Here is a 24,341-nt window from a genome sequence, read left to right on the forward strand (position 1 = left end):
GTCGGCTTTTCTCCGATTCTATATTCCATCGGTCATACCTGCAATTATTTAGTCCGGCTCCGATAATCGACTCCGTTCTTCTATGTAAGTTTACAATGTCAGACTTTGCCCGATGTTTCAATAACTGCACCTTGTGGATGGCCATGTGTGAAAATTGCTAGAAAGATTATAGTCGGGTGGAATTCTCTTAACAGCATGGTACTTTATACACGACTATGGATTTTGTGGGGACCTCATGTCGTAGCCTAATATATGTAACTATAGCTTTCTTTTAAGATTGACCCAAGTAGTATTCATGATTTTTCGTTTGTAGAGAACCCGATGACCAAAAAGGTGATACCTGCATTCATCATAAATATCTCTGGGCAATTCCAGCAGCCTCATGGTTTACAAAAAGAATTTACATGCATCTTAGTTCAATGACAATACCACCTATGTCAGCGACAGAACTCCTACCACCTTCGCTCATCTTCATATGAAAAATACTACGCTTCCTAGATAGAAATAAAACGGTGGAAAACACAATAACATCGGGTTTTGATATCTCCATGACTCCAGTATACACACAATAATTATACATCAACCCCCCGTGTTCGAATTGAGATTGGCATTAAAAAGCGTTCCTTCGTTTCGTTCTGGTGTAACAATTTGGTCTCGATCCCTCGTTTACATGCGTTGCTGTTTGCGATGTGCATCGATGGCTGCATCGAACGATCGGATAGTGTCGAGCGGGCGCTCGAGTCTGCTGCGTGTTGGATTGGAGAGATCGGGATCGGCTATTACTGGGTTAGGATGCAGTTCCCATCAAGAATGATTGTGATCGGGGGCTTACTGATGAGCTTTCCTTCCCGGTCCTTGTGTTGGATGCTTTGGAGTGAGAATGTATCCCGAGATCCACGTTCGAGGTTCACAGCGGCTGCTTGTTGTCAGTGGATGTTGTAGACTCAAGGCGGATTATTTTTACAGGGATACGTACTAGGTTCTTGTTCATATAGGGCCATGTTAGGGTCGGCCTTGCTTTGAAGAGAAGTCTTGGGGCTGTGGTGCGACTTGACCGAGCCGGAGCGCTCACTAGAGGTCAATGACGAAGGCATTATTGGAAATATGCGAAACGAATATTGATTGAAATTGATTTGAAAATGTGTACAAAGTATATCAAAGTAGTGTGGTGAGCTTAGTTGATAGTATGGCCAGCAATCTCATCACCAACCGGAAGGCGAATTTGATCCTATATATATGTATATATATCCCACACCCATTTCTTTTTTTTTTTTTGTTTCGGGCTTTGGACTAAGAATAGACGGCCTTTCTCGAAACATCAAAAATCGAGAGCACGCAAGCCGTGGCGAGACCTGTGGATTAGTTGGATGATGATTGGGCCGATCCTGATCGGTAACTGTAGGCGGGTTGTCGCGACAATCCAGTCTCGCATGACGTTGATGGTCCACCCGGAGCACTCCCAATGGCCAGCCAAGCTTCTATTAGTGTCCAACAGAATGCTTAGCATTTATCGTGGCCAATCCGAATGAATGGCCACTTCAGGGGCCACGCAAGCACCAGTGGCTGGAATCTTGGGCCGCTCCAGGCACCCACAAAGACACCCAGGTACCCGTGTTGCGTTGCGTTTTCGAGCAAATCATACATTAGAAAGATGTGCCAAGATGGGGTTGTACATCAATCACATGTATATCGTGCATACTCCGTATGGAGGTACCCCATTGTGTGACGACTTGCCTCCCCTGGGTGGAGACGATCGTCGGTTTCGAAAATGTGACGGGAGCGCCCCAGCATTCTTCCTCCAGGAACGATCGATCACACCTTACCATGAACTGTGCGATGGAGTTTTGGCATGGTTTTCTTTGCACAGGGCCGTGTTAGCTAAAATTCTGCCAGCAAAGAATATTCCAGGACTGTATACTTCGTCATGGTCAGCATAACAAGAAGGGCATGAAATAGAAAACCAACACAAATGTCTTACTCCGTACTCCGTACACAATATCCAGATGCCTGTTTTTGAAGTTTAAGCTGAATACGCAATACATATACTCTCCGTACAAAACCCGAAGTTCGGAGTACTGCCCAGACTATTACTTGCAGACCGTGGAGAGTGTAAGACACGGAAGGCTGGAGTACGGAGTACAGGCAACGCAGTTAATATAATTGGAGAATCAAATCCAATCCAGTGGGGCAGTTGAATAAAATAATCTTTTGCGATGCACAAAATCCAAGGAGTACGGAGTACGGGGTATTCGCAATGCATTACTTCACTGCGATGTCACAGCCCCTCTTATTCCGGCGATCGCCGGATTTGAAACACCAGCATTTTCGTCGAACATTCTTTTCTTTTCCTCTCTCTCCAATTTCTTTGAAAAGTGGACCCCCAGCCCCATGTGGGCTGTGATAATGTCAGTCAGTTCCCGTCGACCTGAAATGTGGTCTAGGGTTGATTGCCGTATATGACCGCATCCCCGTGACTGCCCAGTCTCTCAGGACAGTATGGTCGCTTTCAGTCCTTTGACCGTTCAGGATAAATTTGACCATTTTCGTGTCCTTTACAAGTCATTTGCACAAAAGATCGACAGATGCGGCGCTTAGACCTCGGAACGCCACTTGAATAACACTTCGGCACAGTCATGAAGCAAATATGTGCAATGAAAGAAACAAATTCCGACTATGGCTCACAGGCGCAGAAACTCAGGTCGGATCAAGGCTAGATCAATAGCCCATCCTGAGCGTGGATTGGTCAAACCTTTTCTGGCATCCCCATTGCCAAGGCAATCCGGTCATGCCAGACACTCGGACTGCCTTGTTGCTGTGGACCTATTGGGTGTAGTCGAGTATCTTTCTGGGCCCGAGCAATTTCACCAGCGGTTTTAATGGCCTTCCAGTCCTTCTTACACGGACCGAGTTTCAGCCACGGTGTCACTGCTTCTTGTCGACTCCGATCGGACACTAGCACAACTGACAACTGTTGAAGAAGTGCGATGGCTGAATGAACACCCTCGAGTGTGAATTTCACCGATGCATTTTTGATGGAATGGGGAATTAATCCAAAGAAAGCCCGAGACTCTTTCTTATTCCCTTCTTGATCAGCCTTAATCCCAGCCAGTATTTGGATTTCCACATCACCCAGGACCTCTCGGCTGCTATTGATTGCAGCCATCAAATCGTCTCTCTCCGCATTGGTAGTTGGCGAGGAGGTGACGAGAGTCTTGGTCTTGGCAAGAAACCCCGGGCACTGAGCTATCTCATTGAATGCATAATCCATGAGCTGACCCAGACCACAGCTTTTGCCCCGCCGTTTCTCATCTTCTAGGGTCTCCGGAAGTGTTGCTCTCCATTCCTCGCTTTCCAGGAAACATGCCTCTCCCCGAGTGAAGGCCTCGTAAACTAGAAGCCCTCGAAAAGATAAGAGCAGAGTGCGGCCATACCCACTCGCATGCCTCTTCGCACCCCTTAGGCGCAATAGATGAGATATCCCACGTGAATGCAGCAGCCACGAGTTTTCCTCTGTTGCATTCATCAACTCATAAATGCCTAACAGGATTGCGGCTCCAAGGGTATCATCCGTGCCAACTGTAGCAGGATTCCTGACAGCCTGAACAAGATAGCGCAGTCCACGGCCGTACATTTCCTGACTGGCAAGAATCTGTCGTTGATTGCCATTTACTCTGCCTAGCTGCAAGCTCCCAAGGCTGCGAAACCCCCACTCCATTGCAATCCCCGCGCCTCGGTCATACTGAGCAATCTCGAACCAAGGAAGTTCCACACGAGTGCTGTAGCTGTAATAAATGTTCGGAAATACCGTGTCCACGAAATCACAAAAGCCGTTCCTGCATTGTCGGTCTAGCGCCTTGGACATCAATCCCGGCATTAAAACCCCATCCATAGACGCACGGGGAATCGTGGCGTATTGCTGCGCTTCTTTTGCGGTGACCAATGCTATACTTGATGTTGATGATTGTGTCAGGGGGGATGTGTTTCTTGAGGGCTCGTGCTGACTGCTTGCCGAGAAATGGTAGAACTTCCGGTTCCTAGTGTAGCCAGGACATACGTCCCCTCTTCTCTCGCAGTATTGACATGATGGCTGAGTTTCATCGCACTGGTCTCTGGATTAGAGTGTTACCTTGAAAAAAAAAAGATTTATGTATGACTGGAGATTTCCTACTTTAACCCGCCGCTGAATACACGCCAAGCAGCCTTTGCTGCGTGGAACACCGACCATACTGTCTGATCGGGATAAGTTACATTTATTGCAGGGGTAGGCGCAAAAGCAGACACATTGCGAGAATACGAGGTTCTTTCAGGGGTCCCCGCAACTTTAACGCCCACAAAATTCCCGCCGCTCATTGGGCACGTGGATTTTCCGTGTGCTTGGCATTCATCGGAATTGGAGCTTGACGAAAGATGGATTTCCCTGGACGTTTGTGGTTGATCTTTAGATGGGGCAAGATTCATACCCACGTGTGGTGACTGTTGCCTTCTAACATTCAAATTTATATATTTTGAGATGTTGACAGAATATATGTTGCGATCATTCCCAAAACCCCATTTCGACACAGCGTATGTATCACCCGAGTTCTTTTTACATCTGAACTTCAAGGTGAACTATCCTTGCTTTCTGCTATTATGAATTAAAATTAAGAGTGACAGCAATACTCAGCCAAGGCTTGGTTTCGGTGTGGCTACTCCATACTTTGCACACCAGGCACATTGGGTTTATTCAGGTGCGTTCTTAGCCTGACAAACCTGAACTGAGGCAGTTCCTCGCAGCGATGTGATCGATCATGTCCACTTGAGCATACCATACAGCCGACTCGTCGGGCTTGGCATATGCTATATGGAGACCGGCATTTCGACCGAGGTCTTTCTCCCGCGTCGACTTTCGGGGATTCAGCATCTCAGAAACTCAGATCAATTTTCCATATCTACAAGGTAGCTAGCTAGCTATCGCTGTAGTCCAAATTCACACCAATATCGTCAGATTCCAATGTTTAGGCAACAATGAAATCATTCCTCTCAATTACTTCCCGGCTACAAGCCCTGTCGGGCGCAGTTCAAACTGCAAAAGAATCACATCTCACGTCTCGGCTTTACTCCGGCGCGCCGTCTGGAAGACACAGGCCTTTGTCTCTGGCTGGAGTTACCGTGGTTAGTCTGGAGCAAGCTATTGCTGCGCCTTTTTGCACGCGACAACTTGCCGATCTTGGAGCTCGAGTCATCAAGGTTGAACGACCAGGTGTTGGAGACTTTGCACGACATTATGACACCCGAGTTAGTGGGTTAGCGTCACATTTCGTATGGACAAACCGCTCCAAGGAAAGTTTGGCTCTGGACCTGAAACGCGAAAAAGACCATGCCATCCTGATGAAGCTCATCGAAAAGGCCGACGTTCTCGTTCAGAATTTGGCCCCTGGTGCCAGTGCACGACTGGGGCTTTCCCATGAAACATTGAAAGAGAAAATTCCTGGTTTGATTGTGTGTGATATCTCTGGATATGGGCAAGATGGCCCATATCGCGACAAGAAAGCCTACGATCTTCTTATTCAGAGCGAGGCTGGAATGCTGTCCGTCACTGGCACTGGAAAAGAGCCAGTAAAGGTTGGTATCTCCATCGCCGATATTGCTGCGGGAATGTACGCCTACAGCAACATTCTGTCGGCTCTCCTGCAGCGTGGTAAAGATGGCCAAGGTTGTCAGATTGACATCTCCATGCTAGAAAGTATGGTGGAATGGATGGGATTTCCAATGTACTACGCGTTCGACAATGCTCCAGGTCCGGTACCAACAGGTGCCTCGCATGCAGCCATCTACCCTTATGGACCCTTCGAAGCTGGTGATGGACAGTCGGTTATGTTGGGCATTCAGAATGAGCGGGAATGGGTCAGCTTCTGCAGCGGTGTCCTCTCGCAGCCAGATCTAGCTATCGATCCTAGATTTTCCAGCAACTCACAACGAACTCAAAATCGGGATGAGCTTAAATCTATCATTCATGATGCGTTCTCGAAGTTCACGACAGAGGAAATAATAGCTCGGTTGGACGAATCGTCAATTGCCAACTCTAGTGTCAATGACATGAAAAATGTTTGGGACCATGCCCAGCTTCAAGCACGAGACCGATGGACCAAGGTCCAAACCCCCGTGGGAGCCATTCCCGCTCTTTTGCCTCCTGGATCAAGCAAGTCGGCTGAAAGAGCTGGATATGGCGCTCAGATGGGCTCAGTTCCACGGGTTGGAGAGCACAATGAAGCGATTCTTGCGGAGTTAGGTCTATCAAATTGATGTATATAATAAATCTTATAAGAACCCAAGTATTCACTCAGACAGTTTGGGAATGAAGATGCCACTGTTCCCCATGAACCACGGGGTCATCATCTCAGCCATTTTCAGCGGCAGTTCTACAGATCTCAGCGTTATATACGCAATTAGATATTCGAAATGAATATTGGCATTGAGATTGCAGCACTATAGGAATCGATACAGGAACTCGAGGTTCTGTGGGTTCAAGTAGTCTGGATTTGATAATGAGCCAGCAAGGCCCATCACATCATCACCATCCACGTTAAACAACTCATACCAGTCCATATTAATTGCTGCCTCTTCCCCGGGATTATGGTGAGACATCATGTTAGGAGTTTGCAAGATATCCTCCGCTGCGCTAGGAGAACGGGGTCTATATTGACCACTAGCAGGAGACGCAGGTGGCATCTCCTCAATATCTCGGCCATCGCCTGTTTGTGATGTTGATGGCATAGCAGGATCGGCTAACCGGAGATCGCGAGCAGTACGATCATCCAAGCACCTGAAGAAAAGATCCAGGACCCAGTTCTCCAAGTCCCATGATTTCTGTAATTCCTTCAAGCCCAAGAGGCATAACTTTGCCCTGTGTTCTGCTAGCTTCCGGGCCGTGCCGGTAACCCGTCCGAAATGAATGGTATGTATACACAAAGCCGAGAAAGTGTGGGTAATTCTGTTTTAGTGTTACTCTTAGTCTAGTTCGAGGTGATTAGAAGAACCTACAAGTGAACTGATCCATGTTGGACCAGGTTTTCTGAGAGCATGTCCTCTAAAATTCGCGTGCTTCGTGTTGCTGCATCCAGGGCGACATTTCCTTCTGGATTCGCCGACCGGCCTGCGGGTTGCAAGAAAAGGGGTCTGTATAGGAGAATGTACAAATTACTGTATGGTTCTTAGCCGGAACGGGCCTTCGTTATTACTACTAGGGCAGTAGTACATACTTGTAAGCCATATGAAGCATGCCAACCAGGAACATCGCCTCCCTGCTCATGGGCATTTGAAACTGCAATTCCTTCGGGAGGATCAACTCCCAGTCAACTAAACGTTGACGGAGCATCGGTCGAGCATCATTGTCCAACTTGGATCGACCAGGTAGATACTGGCTGCAAACTATTTCCCGCACTAGAGATAGAACTGTTAGTAAATGCGAATGTGCCAATTTTTTAGGACATCATACATAACCTGGCCAGTTGGGCCATTCCAATCACGTAAGGAATGTGTACTTTTGGTGGTGTGCGGAATATTTCTGGAGGTCCCATGGGCTCACTTTCCTCAAAGTCTGCGACTTCAAGGTCTGCGATTTGACAGTCTTCGTCACGTATTCGAGGTGGCAGTCCCAAAGCTGCTGATGTTTGTTGATCACGAACCTAATAAATTGTTAATCCCAGGGCCATATAGGCACAGATTGAGCGACGAGAAGCGTACATATAAAGCCCACCAGATTCGTTTCCAAAGCTTTTGCTCTTTGCTATTCAGGAAGGACAATTTCGACCTATGCTAGTCAGCGTGTATTCAGATTCAATTAAATGAGGTATGCGTACATGACATGCATGCCCTTTTTCTGGGCAAGGCTGATAGCAGCTCCAAGCCAGAATCGAACATCGCGCTCCTCGGTTGGACTTCCACGCCAAAAGCTCAGGAGAAACAACGACTGCAACTTTATAACCGTGTCGGTCTCCCATCCTGAATCATACATATCCTTTGCTCGTTGATAAAATACTTCTTTGGCTTGGTAACGATTATTAAAACCCGTAGTGTTCAAAGATGTATCCGAGCACAAGCTCACACCAATGAAGAGCATTGACTGGAAGAGCAAAGGTGACAGCCTGCCATCTTGATAGTCACTTTGCAGGTCTGCCCGATCAAGGATTGGAAAACATGGGTGTAGCCAGTCAAAATAAGCCTGAAGTAACGTGTCGCAGACAGCAGGCGATGGAAATACGAGAGCCCCTTCCCGGGTAAGTCGATCATGTACCAGCTTCCGGCGGGGCCCCAGTGAATCCTGAATACTTCCAGTTGCGCCACTAATCTCAGAAATGGAGTAGTGAAGTCGGCCATTTTGGATACTACATGCATACCCCTTGTCTGGAGATCGTCGCCCTTCATCCACAACGCAGGTGAGAGGACTTGACTCGCCAAGAAAGACGGTTTTATGGATCGCATCCTCCGCTGTTGCGGGACGAGCGGGTAGATACTGAGAGCTCTGTCCAGTTAATGGGAATTGTCCCTGTATGACTCGGGAATGCGACGCATTTGCCGTGTCATTCGGCGTTGCGGACGTTCGAGCCCATCCCTTTTTCCTTCGCCGGGGATATCTGCCTAGAATGAGTATAAACGCGGACAATTATCCATGATTTTCTTACTTTCCGCGACGTGAAACTCCTACTTCGCAGGCGAGATTCCATGAGACGCAATTTTGGCAGGGTTGCATTTCTAAGACGTTGCACCGCACGCGGCGCGAGTTACATGACAGACATGCTTTCTTTGCCCGCGTACGTGGCCGAACTGGACTCTCCGTCTCCATAGGTAACAGAAGAATCGGCTGTTTTGATTCAAATAATCTATGAATATCCAAAAGGTCAGGGATACCTTTGTCTTGAAAAAGGTGGGGCTCGGCTTCTTCGGTTATATGGCCTCGGCGTTTTGCCGACGTCTTGATATTCATCATAGTGGGCATTTCTTTCTTTTTTTTCCCGTGTTTTTTGTTCTCACTTGGTATGATTGAAGCTGGTAGATACTTCTCTTTTATCCCTTTGATATCGTTGCGTTCAACTGTTGGTCTGTCGCATTGAGCATAACCATAGACAGACAATGCACACATGTAACACACCGGATTCAAGATGCGGATGACTTTCAATTTCCTTTTGAGACTCGTCAATTCATGCATACTGAATTTGACGCCTCAACCCTTTTCACTTTTCTCATTGCGCCTGAAACACTTAAATCTTTTCCCCCACATCAACCGCGCCGGGCTACCCCGTCCAATGCGACCAGTAGCAACTCCTGTGTGGATATCTCCAATCAGTCCCGGTCTTCCAGTACGAAATAATGTACCAGGTATAAGTTTATGCAGAAGACTGTATTGGGTGAGTGGACAACGCCGCAGGCCAATGAGAGGTCACGCCAACCTGGGCAATATCAGGGGATATATGATTACAAATCTAATTTGAAGAAGAATTGAAAAAGGGAAAAGGCTTCGGCACAGTTAACTCCCCGTGGATTCATGTTAATGACATATGCAAGTTAGAAATACATAATTACCAAACATCTAGATGGTATCCGGGGATATTCCAACCTTCCAATTTCCCAACCTTAGATAACTAGCTGGCAATATGCTGACATATATCGTGAAGTGGATCACGATCGGACTTCATTCCCTCGACAGACTTCTGGCCGAACAGACTGCCGATCCACGGTGGAATTGGGTGGACCTGGATTAGTGACCAAGATTGAATTTTGAGAATATAAAAGAAGCTATGTGCCTCAATTAAATCTGGATTATTTTCCAAATTACAGCTATCACAGGTATATATTACCTGTCTTTTACTATGTCTCCGAGGTTTCCCTGCGAAAATGTCGACGTGTCACTTCTTGGGGCGCCATTGCAGTTCGAATTCAGTCAGCGCAAAGCCTCGAATCGCTTTCTGAAGGCCGCTCTGACGGAAAGAATGGGCTCGTGGTCTCCAAGTGATCCTTCAGCTCGAGGGATTCCTGGTCAAAAACTCATCAATCTCTATCGTCGGTGGGGAGAGGGTCAATTTGGACTTATCCTCACCGGCAACATTATGATTGCATACGACCAGCTTGAGTCACCAGGAAACATGATCATCGATCTTGAGAATCCATTCGCTGGTGAACGATTTGAGGCATTCAAGGAATTGGCCACCGCCGCCAAGAAGCACGGAAGTTTGATCGTTGGTCAGGTCAGCCATCCTGGTCGTCAGACATTTGAGAAGCTGCAATCCAACCCAGTTTCTGCTAGCGATGTCCAGCTCGTCATGGATAAATTTGGCGCGTTTGGAAAACCCCACGCAGCTACCGAGGAGGAGATTCAGGATATTATCCGCCGTTTTGTCCATGTAGCCGTCTACCTGCAAAAGGCTGGGTATGATGGTATTCAGCTGCATTCCGCCCATGGGTATCTCCTCGCCCAATTCTTGTCCCAGACAACAAACAAGAGGACGGATAAATACGGTGGGAGCTTGGCCAATCGTGCACGTATTATTGTGGAAATCGTCCAGGCTATTCGTCAAGCACTCCCGGATCCCGGTTTTATCATCGGAATCAAGATTAACTCGGTGGAATTCCAAGCTCATGGATTCACCCCCGAGGAGTCAAAGGAACTATGTGCGATCCTCGACCGCGTGAACTTTGACTTTGTTGAGTTGTCCGGTGGAACTTATGAAGCTGGTGCCTTTCAGCACAAACGGGAGTCTTCGCAGAAACGAGAATCATTCTTCTTGGAATTTGCAGACCTCATCGCTCCTGCTCTCAAGCATACCCGCAGCTATGTAACCGGAGGATTTCGCACAGTGTCTGGAATGGTCCAGGCCCTGGAAACAGTTGATGGCGTCGGTCTTGGCCGGTCTATTACCCAGGAGCCTCGCTTGCCAAAGGACCTGCTCGCCGGAACTGTTCAGGGTGCAATCCAGCAGAAGATTGATCCCCAGGACTTTTTTAAGACAAGTCCTGCTGCGGGCGCACAAATGTTGCAGATCGCACAAGATGAAGAACCCATTGACCTAAGCAATGATGCCAACATGGAAGTTTTCATGAAAGGCCTTGGGGAATGGGCGCAGCAGATGCAGAAAGACGGGGCGGCAATGAACATTTACGGTTATGCCCAGCTTCCCAAGGGTCAACCATTCCAAAGTCATTTGTGAAAATAATATTAAATAATGTAGAGGATATTGAGAGTTATGACTATATATTTAGTTACATTTAACATACTGTTATCTACGTACTCTTTTTGCCACTATTGGGCATAACAAAATGAAAATCTAATCTCAACCAGCCGAGAGCATTGAGAATACACTTATCCACCTATAGTCATGTTTGCCTTTTCCTCATTGTTGATACATCCGAGCAATGATGGTTATGCACGTAGGGAATGTAGGGTTAGCTCCGGCAACATCAAAACATCCCTACCGAGGAATGCGGGCGGTCTTCCCACATAATTGGGAGAAAAATGATAACAGGTGCATTTGCTGAGCATTTTCAAGTTCTTGGCCCATTGGTGCGGGTATTGTAGCAGCATATAGCTAACCAGGACATCCCTCACTGTTGTTGTTTTTTTTTTTTCAACATCCGATCATTGTCCCCAACATGCACTTCTATACAACCTTGCTCAGCGGCCTAGCTATTCTTCCAGTGGCTCTAGGATCCTGGTCTTTGTTTGACACCACTGAAAAGATATCGGCAGCCCCCTACCGTAATGAGCAACCGAATGTGAAAGTCGAGAACGTCTTTCAATTCCCTAACAATGGCTCATGGATCGACAATATTGTTCTTCGATCAGACGGACACCTCCTTTTCACGCGTCTAGACACCCCCGAGGTTTGGCTTTTCAACACCACGAGCGGAAATGCGACCCTCACCTACTCGTTCCCCAACGTCACAAGCTGCTTCGGAATCAGTGAAATCGACGACGATATCTTCGCAGTTGTTGTGGGTAATTTCTCCCCCAAAACCTTCCAGCCAGGTCCAGGGTCTTTCTCGGTCCATAAATTGGACTTCACCGAGATCGAGGCCGAGGAGAACGAGCGTGCGCTAGAATCGCCAAAGGCCTCGGAGATCGTCGCAATGCCTGATGCGGAGGCTTTGAATGGCATGGTCACATTCTCACGGGAGTCGAATTTGGTTCTCATTGCCGATAGCCCCAAGGGAATAATATGGAAGGTCGATACCGAAACAGGAGATTATTCCGTCGCACTGAATGATACTACTATGGCTCCGGCGGAGGGCCAGGGTCTACCTCTGGGTGTCAATGCCCTGACAGTATTTGGTGACTATGTGTACTATACCGGCACGACACGAATGGTATATTGCAAGGTCAAGGTGGACAAGGATGTCAAACCAATCGGAGATTTTGAAATAATTGCCAGTGGATTCCTACCAGATAACATCGAGATGGCCGAGGACGGCACTGCATATATCCCAACAGCCCCCCAGAACTCTGTTGTGCGCCTCACACCTTCGGGCCAGATCTCCCTCGTTGCGGGTGGCCAAGTATCCAGACAACTAGCAGGTGCAAGCTCGGTTAGATTGAGCAAAGACCGACAGATACTCTATGTTGGCACCAACGGTGGTCAAATTGCGCCTGTTTTGGGCTCATTCATCGAGCCCGCAAAGATTGTCAAAATCTCGTTTGAAGAATAAGGGGGGAAACTTGATGGGGTTAAGGACATGTTGCTAGAGTCACTGCGGAAGTCCGAAGTTGATAACAGGCCAGTGTTTATGGAAATATCGGAAGAACCGGATTTTCGGATAGCTTATTAGATACTTGGACTTATCAAGCACTTTGTTCCTGAACGCAACTATCTCTCTCCGTGATGACTGGGTATCTCAGACGCCATATTGCAAACCTCAGATTGTATGACGAAAGTAATCATGCGAAGGTATCAACTTTGCCTCTGCCATACGGTCGAAAGCGAGATAGTGCCCCGACTCATGGCTCTATTGACTCAGTGTTGTGTATCTTGGAAAGACTCCGTTCAGGGCCTCGATCAAGCAAAATCAAAGGCGGGCTTGAAGAAGACTCATGAAGACGGAGGCATCTTGCGAGGAGCAGGTCCAAATATCTTGCACATATTCCTGTAGCCATGCTGATGCTCGTTCCACCAGAGATTCACCTCCCGGCCTGGTTGGCCTGCACCGATTCCATTGCGGCCAAAGTAGCTAGTTGTGACCGACCATTTGATGGACCAGGAACCCGGTTGGCGGTGTAAGCCATGTCTAATACTTCGCCGTTGCTTTCCTCGGGTTTCACAGCGGAGAGGTAAAATCTCAGGCTCAAGGAGTAGGAAACGAAGGGTATATAAGGTCACTCCCTCATATACTTAGCTTAGTTCTTCGTCTTCAATTATATATTGTTACTTGTGTTTACCTTTTGGATTACTATGACTCTATTACTTGATTATAACTTAACACTCACGAGCAGACCTATACCCCGGTATAGATCTACTCGGCGCTCTACCTGGCATCGTTCCTTGATTATTCAACAGGACTTAGGCTACAGCAAGGCCCAGCATGGCAATAGCTCAGTTGAGAACGGATCATCGACGTTGGACGAACCGAGGGGTATTAAGGCAAGTATACCCTGAACCCATCTAAGCTAACTGTGACCAGTTAGTAGTGCGTAACACCCAGCCTCGGAGAGACCCCGACCTTAGCTAACTATAGTGGGATCAGATACGGATTAGCGCGACTTGCTAAAAGAAAACCCCCTACTCAAGCAACGCCACAATTTAATGCAAATCATATACTATACAGCCCACTTCAGGTACCGATTTGTAAGTTTATGGTACAGCGTATGCAGGGTATGCGGCACTAGGGGCCGGAAACCAATCTGATTTACGTGACAAATAAGATGAAGAATTAAACACCAGAAATCTAAGGGAGATTAGTCTCATAAAGCGCTTCAAATACCAATTTTACTATCGGCCTAGCCTATAAATCCCTGCGGGGCACAGCACGTTCCGCTCTTTCAAGAATCTGCCTTTCTTTCCCCCTCTCTCTTTCATCCCCCTTCGGACAACTATCAGCCTCACACCCCTGCACTATTTATCTTCATGGCAACCACCCAGGTTGTAGGGGAAAGCTCTGTCATTTCCCCCACGGACCTACCAGTCCACACGGGCAAGAAACAACCCGCTGAATACGACTTCGATCAATGCATCGCGGCAATAAAGGGGGGGGAAAGTCCCGTCCGTTGTAACCTCTCTTTGGCATCGTAGAGCAGTCATTCGCGGGATCCGTGATTCACTCCAATTTGCAACAAGCCCAGCAATCATTAAGCTATGCTCCGGCGACGATAACCAGGCTCATCAGTTTTCTCGCGCCCGCAATGCTCGCCTGATAATGAGCAACATCATCCCCGATATACAAGATCCTGCCACTGAACCATACTGCATTTGGTATCTAGAACCTGTATCGGAAGAAACCTACCGCGAGCTTGCCCGTCGATATCCATCGATGCGCTATTAAGTCGGCCGCGCTTGTGCTGCTGCTTGGTATACGGATCTTTACAAAGAATTGGATCTTCTGCTAGACGTATCTATTGCTGAAGAAGCCCGCAATACTGCCGAAGACGCCGATATCTATAAAATCATTATATCGGCTCCTCAAAGATGGGCTGTTATGGATGATTTCACTCGATCGGTTAGTCTGGAAAACCTATAGGCACCCGCGTCTCTAAACGGCAATATGAAGCCCCGACGGGCTTTAGGCCGGCGTGTTCTTCCTCCTAAGAACTTGCCAGATATAACTGCAGATGATATTGACATTGAGGAAGATGGATATATTGGGTTAAAAGAAAAAATCAGCAAAGTAGATCGCGATACGATACTCGGCCTAGGTGCGAAACTCGGCCTAGGAGACTCTAAGCATTTGTGGATGCCTCTTCCGCTTGATCTTCTAGTTCTTGATAAATGCCTTCTAACGCAAATGGCTGTATGGGAGGGTAATGTGGATAGATACGCTCGATTGATACACCCACGGAGGCTTAGAACGGAAACTAAATACAATTGTATTCTTCGTGGGATTTATTACCATACAAGTTTTGCCCGATGGTAGGCCTATCAGCTAGAAACCAACCCTAGGCGAATCACTCTCCTAGGTAAATTACTCAGCGAAGGCAATGAGCGTAAGTGTCGCGAGATTCGCACTGCGATAAATGCTCGCAAAATCATGAACAATGATATCTCTGACCTTGACGATGACTCTGACTGCCTTCCTTGGCTTATCTGGTGGCCGGTAAGGCCTCATAAGAATACTTTACGTGAGCTAGCTAGTAAGTGTCCATCCATGAGACACCAAATTGCGATCACCGCCATACTTTGTGACTACAAATCGCTTTTTAGGTCGTTGAAGCCCCCTCCACGCGAGTCCTTCTTCGAGGCTGCTAAGCAGAGCAGAAACCCGTTCTACCTCAAATATCTAGAGGAATTTGTCAGGGAGCGTTCCATTGGAAGCAGAGAAATCTCAGAGTTCGGCCCTTACGATACCACTGTGGAAGCAAGTTTACAGCCTGATTTGGAGCCCAGAGATTCTTTTGCTCATTCTTCTATCCAATTTTCTGATATGGTTGTTCCTTGGGGACAGCATCCCAGAGACGAATGGGGCTCTCCTGGTATCTATGGCGGTCAGCCGGCTGACCCGGGAGTTGTGGAGAGATATATGTGGCTGTCATTTGAAACTGCGCAGAAGATTGAAGACGAATCCAGCGGGATCTACAACGATAGCGCGGATACTGGCTACTTGTATATTGAAGATGATGATCCGGATAACGAACTTTGGCTGAAGCTCTCACGTCCTCTAAAGCATATGACGTCCTTCGAAATGGAAGACTGGGAGGATGAAAGCTAGTTATATTGAATGAATTGATTCTCTCAAACCTTTGTTTATTTCACATATTGCCGGCCTATCATAGCTCTTTGAATTACATCTTCGAGGCAAAATATCGTTTGGAAAGTCTCTGACCACATGGACACTTGGTCACCGCGCCCAGCGCACCATCGCGAGACTACATACTTTACCGCGTGACCACCTTATTTGGAGCGCACTACCACGCGCCCAGAATCGTACTACTCAGTGAGCAAAAAGCGGCAAGGGCTGAGCACTAATACGGAAAGAGAACGCCAAGAAGTGGCAGCGGAAATCAAGTACGTAGGTGCCACTTGATTTTGCCCGCGAATTCAACCCTACATCTGGTTCTTGACATTTTCCATAGAGAGGAGATCAACAGTTCATGCCATAGAGAATCAGCTGATGAGTACCAGCCGAGCCCCCAAAGCTCAAGGTGAACATGCCAGGTCACCGCTTTGGAGTTGAGCATCGTGGAAGGTCCACACATAGGCCGATGTACCACAGCCTTGATCTCTGCCATGTATCTTATAGTGGAAACCGCTCCGTAAATGACTTCGGTCTGGTTGTAATGGGGACTGATTGGGGGTACGGATGAATATTGTGAACTTCCTAAGCCCAAACGTGATACGTGCAGTGCATATCGCGGAGCTTATATTCATCGGTATCGGCTTGGGGAAATTGGGTGACCTTCACAGGCACATGGTCAACTTGGGTGGCGGTGGAACTCGGCGAATTTGCAAAGTGCATCAAATAACTAGATGGTTATGTCGTGATGTACGCAGATGTACGCAACATAGTGGGCGATGAAATCCAGGACAGTAAAAACTGAAATGTTGGGGTCTGACTCCAGCAACGCGTTTGTGCCTCAAACTACTGAAATAGCTCTCTTGCACTGAGGTTTCTTCGCCCGTATCTAACCGGGAGAACAGAAACAATTAGGTAAGCAACATCGGACATTGACGTCATATGCCCAGGTGATGTCTCCGCGCATTTTGAGTAACAGAATGTTGCAGCCTTGCAGGACAAGTTTCTGTCATACTCTCTCGGATTTTCAAGATCAAAATGCCTGGATATTTCGGCCAAAAGGTACTCAAGACCTTGGGTCTGAATGATCATGCTCATCAACAGAACTCTTCGGCCGTTCGGCTTTCAGGCAGACCAGCTGTGAACAACGATGAACGCGGATTATCTTCACCTCCCAACAATGGCACATACCCTCGTCTCTGTAGGCTCTCAGATGGTACCATACTCTCGTCCTTTACGCGATTCCCCGATGGACAACGCTCTCTTCGCGTCGCAAGAAGTACCGATAACGGCCTCACGTTCGAAGACTTCTCCGAGGTAACACGCGGTGCTGGCGACGTGGATAACATGTTTTTGTGTGAGGTGGCTCCGGGGACAATACTGGCGGCTTTCCGCAATCATGACAAGGGCCCAAATGGCGCTACGCACTTCCGCATCACTGTCTGCCGGTCTACGGATGGTGGTCGGACCTGGAAATTCGCTTCACAGGCAGCCGAAAAGCGCCCGCCTTTGGGCATTTGGGAACCCTTCATGCGAGTCGGGCGCCAGGGTGAGGTGCAGCTTTATTTCTCGCAGGAGTTCGCGCATAACAACCAATGTACCATGCTAGTCGTCTCGCGGGACCAAGGGAATACCTGGACTCAGCCGACTTGTCTGCATGGTGACCAAGATCCGCTTCGCGATGGAATGTGCGGCATTGCACGGACTTTTGATAACGGCCGCGAGGCTCTTCTCATGGTATTCGAGACCACCCGGTACGGACCGTTCAGTGTTGAAGCGCTTCTATCCTATGATGATGGTGCCACCTGGGGTTGGCGTCATGAAGTTTTCCGCCCACGACAAGGTCATAATGCAGGCTCGCCCCAAATTGCCTCTTTTGCGGATGGATCTATGGCCACGATATTCATGACAGACGAAGACTCTAAGCACGTGGAATGGGTGAAGAATGCCTCTATCAAGGTCGTATTTGCTAGCCAGCCGGTTGAAGGGCGTGTTCAATGGAGCTCGCCAACTGTTCTCTCCCCGGCCTCCAGCTTTTGGCCTGGAATCATGGCATTGGATCATCACAACGTGCTGGCCACTTATGACCGTGGTGGACCCCTTGCGAAAACCATCACCTGGCACCCTGCGTAAACATTTGATCTCGGAAGTACATTTTCAATCTGGGGAGAGCCTTGAGACTGGTTCCATGGTTTTCGTCGTATGGTTTCTTGCCCAAGTGGGTGTATTTTCCTTCAGATGATGCTTCACTAGACGATCTCCGTGTTCTTTGCAAATTTTGAGTAGAGACAAGGCCCTAGGATGTGAATAGTCGAACGCATACCAGTCAATCATGCCTTCTCTTAATCAAAACAGGGGCTCCTCAGTAATCCACTCCACAATCATATGCTGCTAGATTCATACGCAGATGTATTCTCTCTTTATAGTCAAAATCCTACCCCAAGGACCTGACAGTTATGCGAGATCGGCTTCAACTTGCGCCTCATCCTAGGTAATTGACGAGTCCTAGACCGGATGCCGGGACTTGGAGGTGGCGTTCGGTTTTCGGCGGATATAAACTACTCCGGTGGTTCGGGAATAGCCGAATGGGGAAATTGGCATCGGAGTTAATCTGATAATCTGATCAGATTACAAAAAGGGCCAGGACTATTTATAAAGGGTTCTTCTGGCCAACCTTGGAACTGCCCCTCAAAATTTCATCTTTCATAATGGCAACCTCACTACGGAATATTATTGTGGTTGGCGGCTCGTTCGTCGGCCGTGTAGGTTCACCCTTCTGCCCAAGAGAGTGTAACTGCTAATATCAATACAGACCACAGCCCAGGAGCTCGCACGCATCGTGCCTGCAACACACCGGGTACGCTACTATTGAGCTAGCATTAAGGGACTACCTTGAAGACGAAGCTAATATTTTGTGCAGGTCCTTTTGACTGAGCCCCATAGCCACTTCCACCATCTTTTCACATTTGTGAGTTGACTTCGAAGCCAGTGGATGTTCATTTCAGTAAATCTCCCAGAGCTAATATGGCCCATAGCCTCGGTTTGCAATTGTTCCAGGACAGGAGCATAAAGCTTTTATTCCTTACAGCGGGATCTTCAATGCATCACCCAACCCCTCCTCTCATGGTGTAGTCCAGGCTCGCGTTTTGTCAGTCCAACCGACCCATGTTGAGTTGGACCGTGAATGGCAGGGCTCAAAGCAGGTTCCATTTGACTATGTCGTTCTTGCGACTGGCACACGTCTCTCTAAGCCTGCAGCTATGGATGATGATGACAAGGCATCGTCAGTCGAGTATCTGCAAAAGCATCAAGCTGGAGTTAACAGATCTCAATCGATTTTGATTGTCGGCGGCGGTGCCGTCGGTGTTCAAATGGCAGCCGACCTGAAAGAATATTACCCAGAGAAAGAGGTGACCGTGGTTCAATCGAGGCCGCAGGTGATGCCGAGCTTCCACTCCGCACTCCATGACCTGATTAAGAGACGATTTGATGAGCTGGGAATTCGACTCATCACTGGTTCTCGAGTCACTGTTCCACCGAGTGGATTTCCCAACGATGGCAGCACCTTTGATGTTCAACTCACAAACGGTACCGTCGAGTCCACTCAATTCGTCATCTTGGCCACTGGACAAACCCCAAATAACCAGCTAGTGGCTGACTTGAAGTCTTCCCGCCCGGACGGCAAGTCGGTCGTCAATCCGGATAATGGATTTATTCGCGTTAAACCCACTATGCAGTTCATGGATGAGCAATATTCGAACCTGTTTGCTGTGGGTGATATTGCTGATACCGGTGCCCAAAAGGCCGCTCGGCCAGGCTCGGCACAGGCAGCGGTTGTCGCGAAAAACATCCAGGCGTTGATTGAAGGCCGCGCTGCTGAGGATACATTTGTCAAGGGACCTGGGGCCATTCATTTGACACTCGGGATGGTAAGTCTCCCACTCCTCTATGGAACCTATCGAGATCTGACTGGGTTAACCATTGTTTTTCAGAAACACAACGTGATTTTCCGCAATCCCAATACCGCAGAGGGTCAGACAGAGCCTTGGATCAACCCAAAGAATGAGTGAGCTCCTTATTTTCTTGCATCACCCCAGCAGAAGCTAACATCTTCACCAGCGGCCGAGAGGATATGAATGTGGAAGCGATGTGGGAGAGGCTGGGTATCTCCGTGGAGAATGCTCGTCAATATCACCTGTAACCTATTCAAACATGAGTGAAATACATTAAACATAATGTCGCCATGTTTGTCAACTTCGTTTCTTTTATGTTCACACGGGGAAAACCAGGGAAGGATAATTGAGCCATTGATTATCAAAAAAAAAAAAAAAAAAAGACAAGCAAGGTCTTTCTCAAGTGGAACCTCAAGTGGAACCGTCCGATTGAACCAGTTACGCGACGGTATGAGGATCTTTATTGAATCCTTCAATTGGCGTGTGTGATATGGGTTGGTGGAATAGACGACTTGTTGACGGCATTTGGCAGTTCCTGTCCTGGTCCACCGAGTGAGTTCCGCAAAAGCCTCTCCTCATTCAAGTGTCTGACGTGCCGTCATACCCGCTTCACTTGCTTGGATCTATTAGGTGTGGGCCGGTAAGTTGGCAAATCTGCTGTGTACATGAGCTGTCAGCGAAGCAGGGGTCCCGCTCATCCGAAGCCATCGCAGAAATCTCGGCACGTCAGGTCGGTAAAAGAGCCATAACACTGTGGGGGAGATCTCACCCGAGGTCCATTCCGTGGTTGCCAGTCTGTATGAACGGGGTCAAGAACGCCTGCGCAATTACAATCTGTTGATATCTGTGAGATAATATCATTATTGAGAAAGCTCTTGAGCCATATCCGTTGGCTGTGTTCCAATATTTACGGCGCAGGAACCCACAGTCCCTTATTTATGTTGAACGAGTCGCTCCATAAAGAACTGATATCTCGGTATTACCCTTGTCTCGTTTGAAAATTAACAAATCAACAAAACAAGAACAGCAAATGCAGGTAAATCTACCTAATTAAATTTCGAAGTATACTCTACATGAGTGTACAGTTATCTATTGGGTCTAGTGGTCACGTGCCACATCACGTGATCGTATGTGCCGCAGGACCTCCATGATTGCTATCTATGGGAAAAATACAGCCTATTTTACCACTAGACCATAACAAAAAGCTCGGTTCCTGTTTAGGGCCTAGGGGGGCCATATCCCAGTCTGACACTATCTTCTATCGTCCCCTGCTCTCTCTTTTCCCATTAGTCAGTCATCATCAACCAATAGAATTCATCATTGGTAGTTGCATCTCCATCATTGTAGCCTGTCCCATCATCAAAAACCCAAGCATCTATGAACCGTCACACTCTTGGACCATGACCGTTCCTCCTGTGAGCGGCCAAGAGCGTGCCTAGGAACCATACCATGGATTCTGGGATCGAATATGATCCCAGAAATGTGAGGGTCTCACTCGCGAGATAAAAAAGCGGGATCTGGTCTGGGTAATTAATATTTGGAATGCAAATTAAAACGCGGGCAAAGCGCAAAGACACTGGTTGAAGAGACATGACGTTGATGAACAATAACATGCAACCAACGGTTATTTGGAAGTTGACCGAAAGCACAATCAATATCAACGATATTATACACGACAATCAGTAGAATAAACGAGAATAGACACATAGTCTGTAAGACATCGTCGACGAGTAGTACAAGGCTCATAGTGGTGAAAGATGAGGGGTCAACGGCAAGCAAACTTGTAGTTGTTGATCAACAATTGGTTGACTCAGAAATGCGAGGGTTTAGAAAAATTATAAATACAATTAATTTATTGTGTTTTTAAAGAAGTAGGGTATTTATTGAATATTATTGGGTACAATGCAGTCTCCACTCCAAATATACCTTGACAACCCTCCTGGGAGTAAAACTCGCCCATCCCGAGACCACAAAGTTAATTTTTCGAATACACATTCTTTTGCCTCGCTATGACCTTCTTTTGATATCTCCTACTATATCCTCGGTGCTGAGCACTGTAGAAGTGTGCGATTCATCCGCTACTTCGACCCGTCTGCTTGTCAGACTACCATCGAGTGCTTCCCTCTTCAACAGTTATCCTTCGAGTCCGCCTCGGCATCTTATCGGTCCAGCAGGAGCTTGACCACCGCTTCATGCCCACCTTCAGCCGCACACGATAGCGGTGTCCGACCCCAGTTAGCCTTCAAACCTGCTTCGACATCTTGTCGGTCCAGCAGTAGCCTGACCACCGCTTCATGCCCGCGCCAGGCCGCATATAACAACGGTGTCCGACCCAAGTTATCCTTCGAGTCCGCCTCGACATCTTGTCGGTCCAGCAGTAGCCTGACCACCGCTTCATGTCCACCTCCAGCCGCAAAGGACAACGGTGTCTGACCCCAGGTAGCCTTCGAGTCCGACTCAACATCTTGTCGGTCCAGCAGTAGCCTGACCACCCCTTCATGTCCGCGCCAGGCCGCATATAACAACGGTGTCCGACCCAAGTTATCCTTCGAGTCCGCCTCAACATCTTGTCGGTCCAGCAGTAGCCTGACCACCGCTTCATGTCCACCTCCAGCCGCACAGGATGTCGGAGTCAACCCATCGTTATCCTTCGAGTCCGCCTCGACATCTTGTCGGTCCAGCAATAGTCTGACCACCGCTTCGTGTCCACCTCCAGCCGCATGGGATAACGGCGTCCGACCATAATTATCCTTCAAGTCTGGCCTGATACCGGCGTTTACGAGCAGCAGCTTCATCATTTCGCCCTCCCCCTCCCTCGCGAGTAGATGTAGAATCGACCTCCCTCCTTCGTCCTGAAGCGTGGTATGCTTAAAAGTTAGGACCCGTGCGAGCCCAGGAGCCGCATATAAAAGAGACAGCAGGTCAACAGGCATAAGATATTCGGCGGAAAGTAGAATAATTTCGATAGGGAGATAGGGTCCTACCCTAGACACTCTCATTATGTCGCTTTCGCGGAGATATGGAAATAGTAGATAGATATGATTCACACGTCCAACTAGGAAGCCGACCGACGCAAATTATGAATGAGGTTTTAGTTTCCCCAGCTTGTCAAAGTGCTCCTGAATACTACATCAACTGTTGTTTTGTACGGTAAACAGGGCTAATTTGGAATACCCAATGTCGTAATATGCCAGTACTAGCCCCTCATAGTATACGTGCGAAACCAGTGTGGGTGGGTATGGCACGGTGACTAAATAGCTTTCCTAGGCACCTCGTAAAAAAGTCAACTGCTCGCCACTTGCGGCCCACGAAGAGGCTGTTTTCCATGGTCTATCCCCGCCGGATCAGGAAGGACACTCTTGTACCGTGCGTGTAAGATGATTGTATTGTATACGTCGCACACACAGCTTTATAGATACAGGTCTGGCCCTAATGCATGAGTCTAGTGACTAGTCACTATAGTGCTTGTCAGAGTGACAGAACAATACCACCAAAACAGTGCTCCAGTAAACACCAACCTTACAGTCACACCTCTTTAGTTTGGACACCCCTGGTTGACCCACCTTTACACCGCATTCACCGCCTACTTCTTGAAACGCTTTTCTACCTCTAGTTTCTCCTTAATGCACGTCCTCCCCTAATTATATGGACTATGCCGGATTGTATGGGAGCTATGATTGAGAATCAGGGTATATTAGCTACAGGTTAGATGAATAGGAGACGTTTTTGGTTGGCAGAATATTAGGGTAGGTAATAATGGGGGTGTGGGGGGTCACTGTATGTCTCATACCTAGCCCGATGATTGGTACAGCGCGGCCCCTATCTTTCTCTGGACTATCGGTAAGTGAAGCCCGATCGTTAAGAGGACCACTAAAAACGCTTTCGCCGTGGTCGACGCTCCTGAATGCGAATATATATATATACAACATATATATTGGTTCGCGCTCGTCTAAGATTTCTTTGTTTGGATTGTTTTAGCGAGAGTGATAATATCTTGGCTCTGAGGGTGAACTCTATCATCTTGCATCTATCTGTCCGTGCGTTAGCATCAGTTGTAGTAGTTGGAGCTGGAGGGAGTCACTTGCACATGCTCATCTGAAGGCCATTATCATTATAATAGTTATTTTTATTTGCGGTAAGTGTGGATGTGAGAAAGGATGGACGAGAGTTCCTAAGAGAGGATACGCATGTTCAAACAAAAAGCCAACCACGACAGGATACTTAAGAGTAGGTACGGAGTTCTTTCCTATGGAGTAGCACTACTTAGAACTAACCACTGGAAAGACCAGAGACACCGTCCTAAAAATATCTCTCCACGTCCTCTCCCAAAAAAAATAACCAAAAATCTGAGCAGCCATCGGCGTCGCCGCCCCTTTCGAAATCTTCTCCTTTCTGATTTTGATCGGCTCCCTCTTCCACTTTGGAACCCTGTCTTTTACCACCCCTTAGAGCCCTAATTTGCCTTATCTCCAACTACCTTTT

General features: G+C 47.8%; 11 protein-coding genes across 11 annotated transcripts; 7 read left to right on the forward strand and 4 right to left on the reverse strand.

Annotated features, from left to right (window-relative positions):
- Window positions 1-666: 666 nt before the first annotated feature.
- On the reverse strand, window positions 667-1,094 carry N7537_012318 (DUF2406 domain-containing protein; the record flags this gene model as incomplete). Its single annotated transcript, XM_056903372.1, has 3 exons — window positions 667-776; window positions 833-916; window positions 977-1,094. 3 exons carry the CDS (start codon window positions 1,092-1,094, stop codon window positions 667-669), a joined length of 312 nt encoding a protein of 103 aa, XP_056748659.1.
- Window positions 1,095-2,743: 1,649 nt separating this feature from the next.
- On the reverse strand, window positions 2,744-4,082 carry N7537_012319 (uncharacterized protein; the record flags this gene model as incomplete). The annotated part of the gene is made up of 2 exons (XM_056903373.1): window positions 2,744-3,942; window positions 4,055-4,082. 2 exons carry the CDS (start codon window positions 4,080-4,082, stop codon window positions 2,744-2,746), a joined length of 1,227 nt encoding a protein of 408 aa, XP_056748660.1.
- Window positions 4,083-5,004: 922 nt separating this feature from the next.
- N7537_012320 (CaiB/BaiF CoA transferase family protein) lies at window positions 5,005-6,282 on the forward strand (the record flags this gene model as incomplete). Its single annotated transcript, XM_056903374.1, has 1 exon — window positions 5,005-6,282. One exon carries the CDS (start codon window positions 5,005-5,007, stop codon window positions 6,280-6,282), a length of 1,278 nt encoding a protein of 425 aa, XP_056748661.1.
- A 183-nt stretch (window positions 6,283-6,465) lies between these two features.
- N7537_012321 (fungal specific transcription factor domain-containing protein) lies at window positions 6,466-8,728 on the reverse strand (the record flags this gene model as incomplete). Its single annotated transcript, XM_056903375.1, has 7 exons — window positions 6,466-6,970; window positions 7,021-7,179; window positions 7,239-7,419; window positions 7,475-7,664; window positions 7,723-7,789; window positions 7,839-8,612; window positions 8,661-8,728. 7 exons carry the CDS (start codon window positions 8,726-8,728, stop codon window positions 6,466-6,468), a joined length of 1,944 nt encoding a protein of 647 aa, XP_056748662.1.
- A 1,117-nt stretch (window positions 8,729-9,845) lies between these two features.
- N7537_012322 (NADH:flavin oxidoreductase/NADH oxidase family protein) lies at window positions 9,846-11,180 on the forward strand (the record flags this gene model as incomplete). The annotated part of the gene is made up of 1 exon (XM_056903376.1): window positions 9,846-11,180. The coding sequence occupies one exon, from the start codon at window positions 9,846-9,848 to the stop codon at window positions 11,178-11,180; it is 1,335 nt and encodes a 444-aa protein (XP_056748663.1).
- A 442-nt stretch (window positions 11,181-11,622) lies between these two features.
- On the forward strand, window positions 11,623-12,675 carry N7537_012323 (uncharacterized protein; the record flags this gene model as incomplete). Its single annotated transcript, XM_056903377.1, has 1 exon — window positions 11,623-12,675. One exon carries the CDS (start codon window positions 11,623-11,625, stop codon window positions 12,673-12,675), a length of 1,053 nt encoding a protein of 350 aa, XP_056748664.1.
- Window positions 12,676-13,118: 443 nt separating this feature from the next.
- N7537_012324 (uncharacterized protein) lies at window positions 13,119-13,884 on the forward strand (the record flags this gene model as incomplete). Its single annotated transcript, XM_056903378.1, has 3 exons — window positions 13,119-13,240; window positions 13,789-13,808; window positions 13,835-13,884. 3 exons carry the CDS (start codon window positions 13,119-13,121, stop codon window positions 13,882-13,884), a joined length of 192 nt encoding a protein of 63 aa, XP_056748665.1.
- A 1,437-nt stretch (window positions 13,885-15,321) lies between these two features.
- N7537_012325 (uncharacterized protein) lies at window positions 15,322-15,882 on the forward strand (the record flags this gene model as incomplete). Its single annotated transcript, XM_056903379.1, has 1 exon — window positions 15,322-15,882. One exon carries the CDS (start codon window positions 15,322-15,324, stop codon window positions 15,880-15,882), a length of 561 nt encoding a protein of 186 aa, XP_056748666.1.
- Window positions 15,883-16,944: 1,062 nt separating this feature from the next.
- Window positions 16,945-18,039, forward strand: N7537_012326 (sialidase family protein; the record flags this gene model as incomplete). The annotated part of the gene is made up of 1 exon (XM_056903380.1): window positions 16,945-18,039. The coding sequence occupies one exon, from the start codon at window positions 16,945-16,947 to the stop codon at window positions 18,037-18,039; it is 1,095 nt and encodes a 364-aa protein (XP_056748667.1).
- A 575-nt stretch (window positions 18,040-18,614) lies between these two features.
- On the forward strand, window positions 18,615-20,107 carry N7537_012327 (NAD(P)/FAD-dependent oxidoreductase; the record flags this gene model as incomplete). The annotated part of the gene is made up of 6 exons (XM_056903381.1): window positions 18,615-18,668; window positions 18,719-18,763; window positions 18,827-18,874; window positions 18,942-19,835; window positions 19,899-19,972; window positions 20,026-20,107. 6 exons carry the CDS (start codon window positions 18,615-18,617, stop codon window positions 20,105-20,107), a joined length of 1,197 nt encoding a protein of 398 aa, XP_056748668.1.
- Window positions 20,108-22,018: 1,911 nt separating this feature from the next.
- Window positions 22,019-22,858, reverse strand: N7537_012328 (ankyrin repeat domain-containing protein; the record flags this gene model as incomplete). The annotated part of the gene is made up of 1 exon (XM_056903382.1): window positions 22,019-22,858. The coding sequence occupies one exon, from the start codon at window positions 22,856-22,858 to the stop codon at window positions 22,019-22,021; it is 840 nt and encodes a 279-aa protein (XP_056748669.1).
- Window positions 22,859-24,341: the final 1,483 nt, after the last annotated feature.

The sequence above is a fragment of the Penicillium hordei genome (assembly GCF_028827395.1).
Source record: "Penicillium hordei strain IBT 12815 chromosome Unknown utg000006l_segment0_segment0, whole genome shotgun sequence".
Lineage (NCBI taxonomy): Eukaryota > Fungi > Ascomycota > Eurotiomycetes > Eurotiales > Aspergillaceae > Penicillium > Penicillium hordei.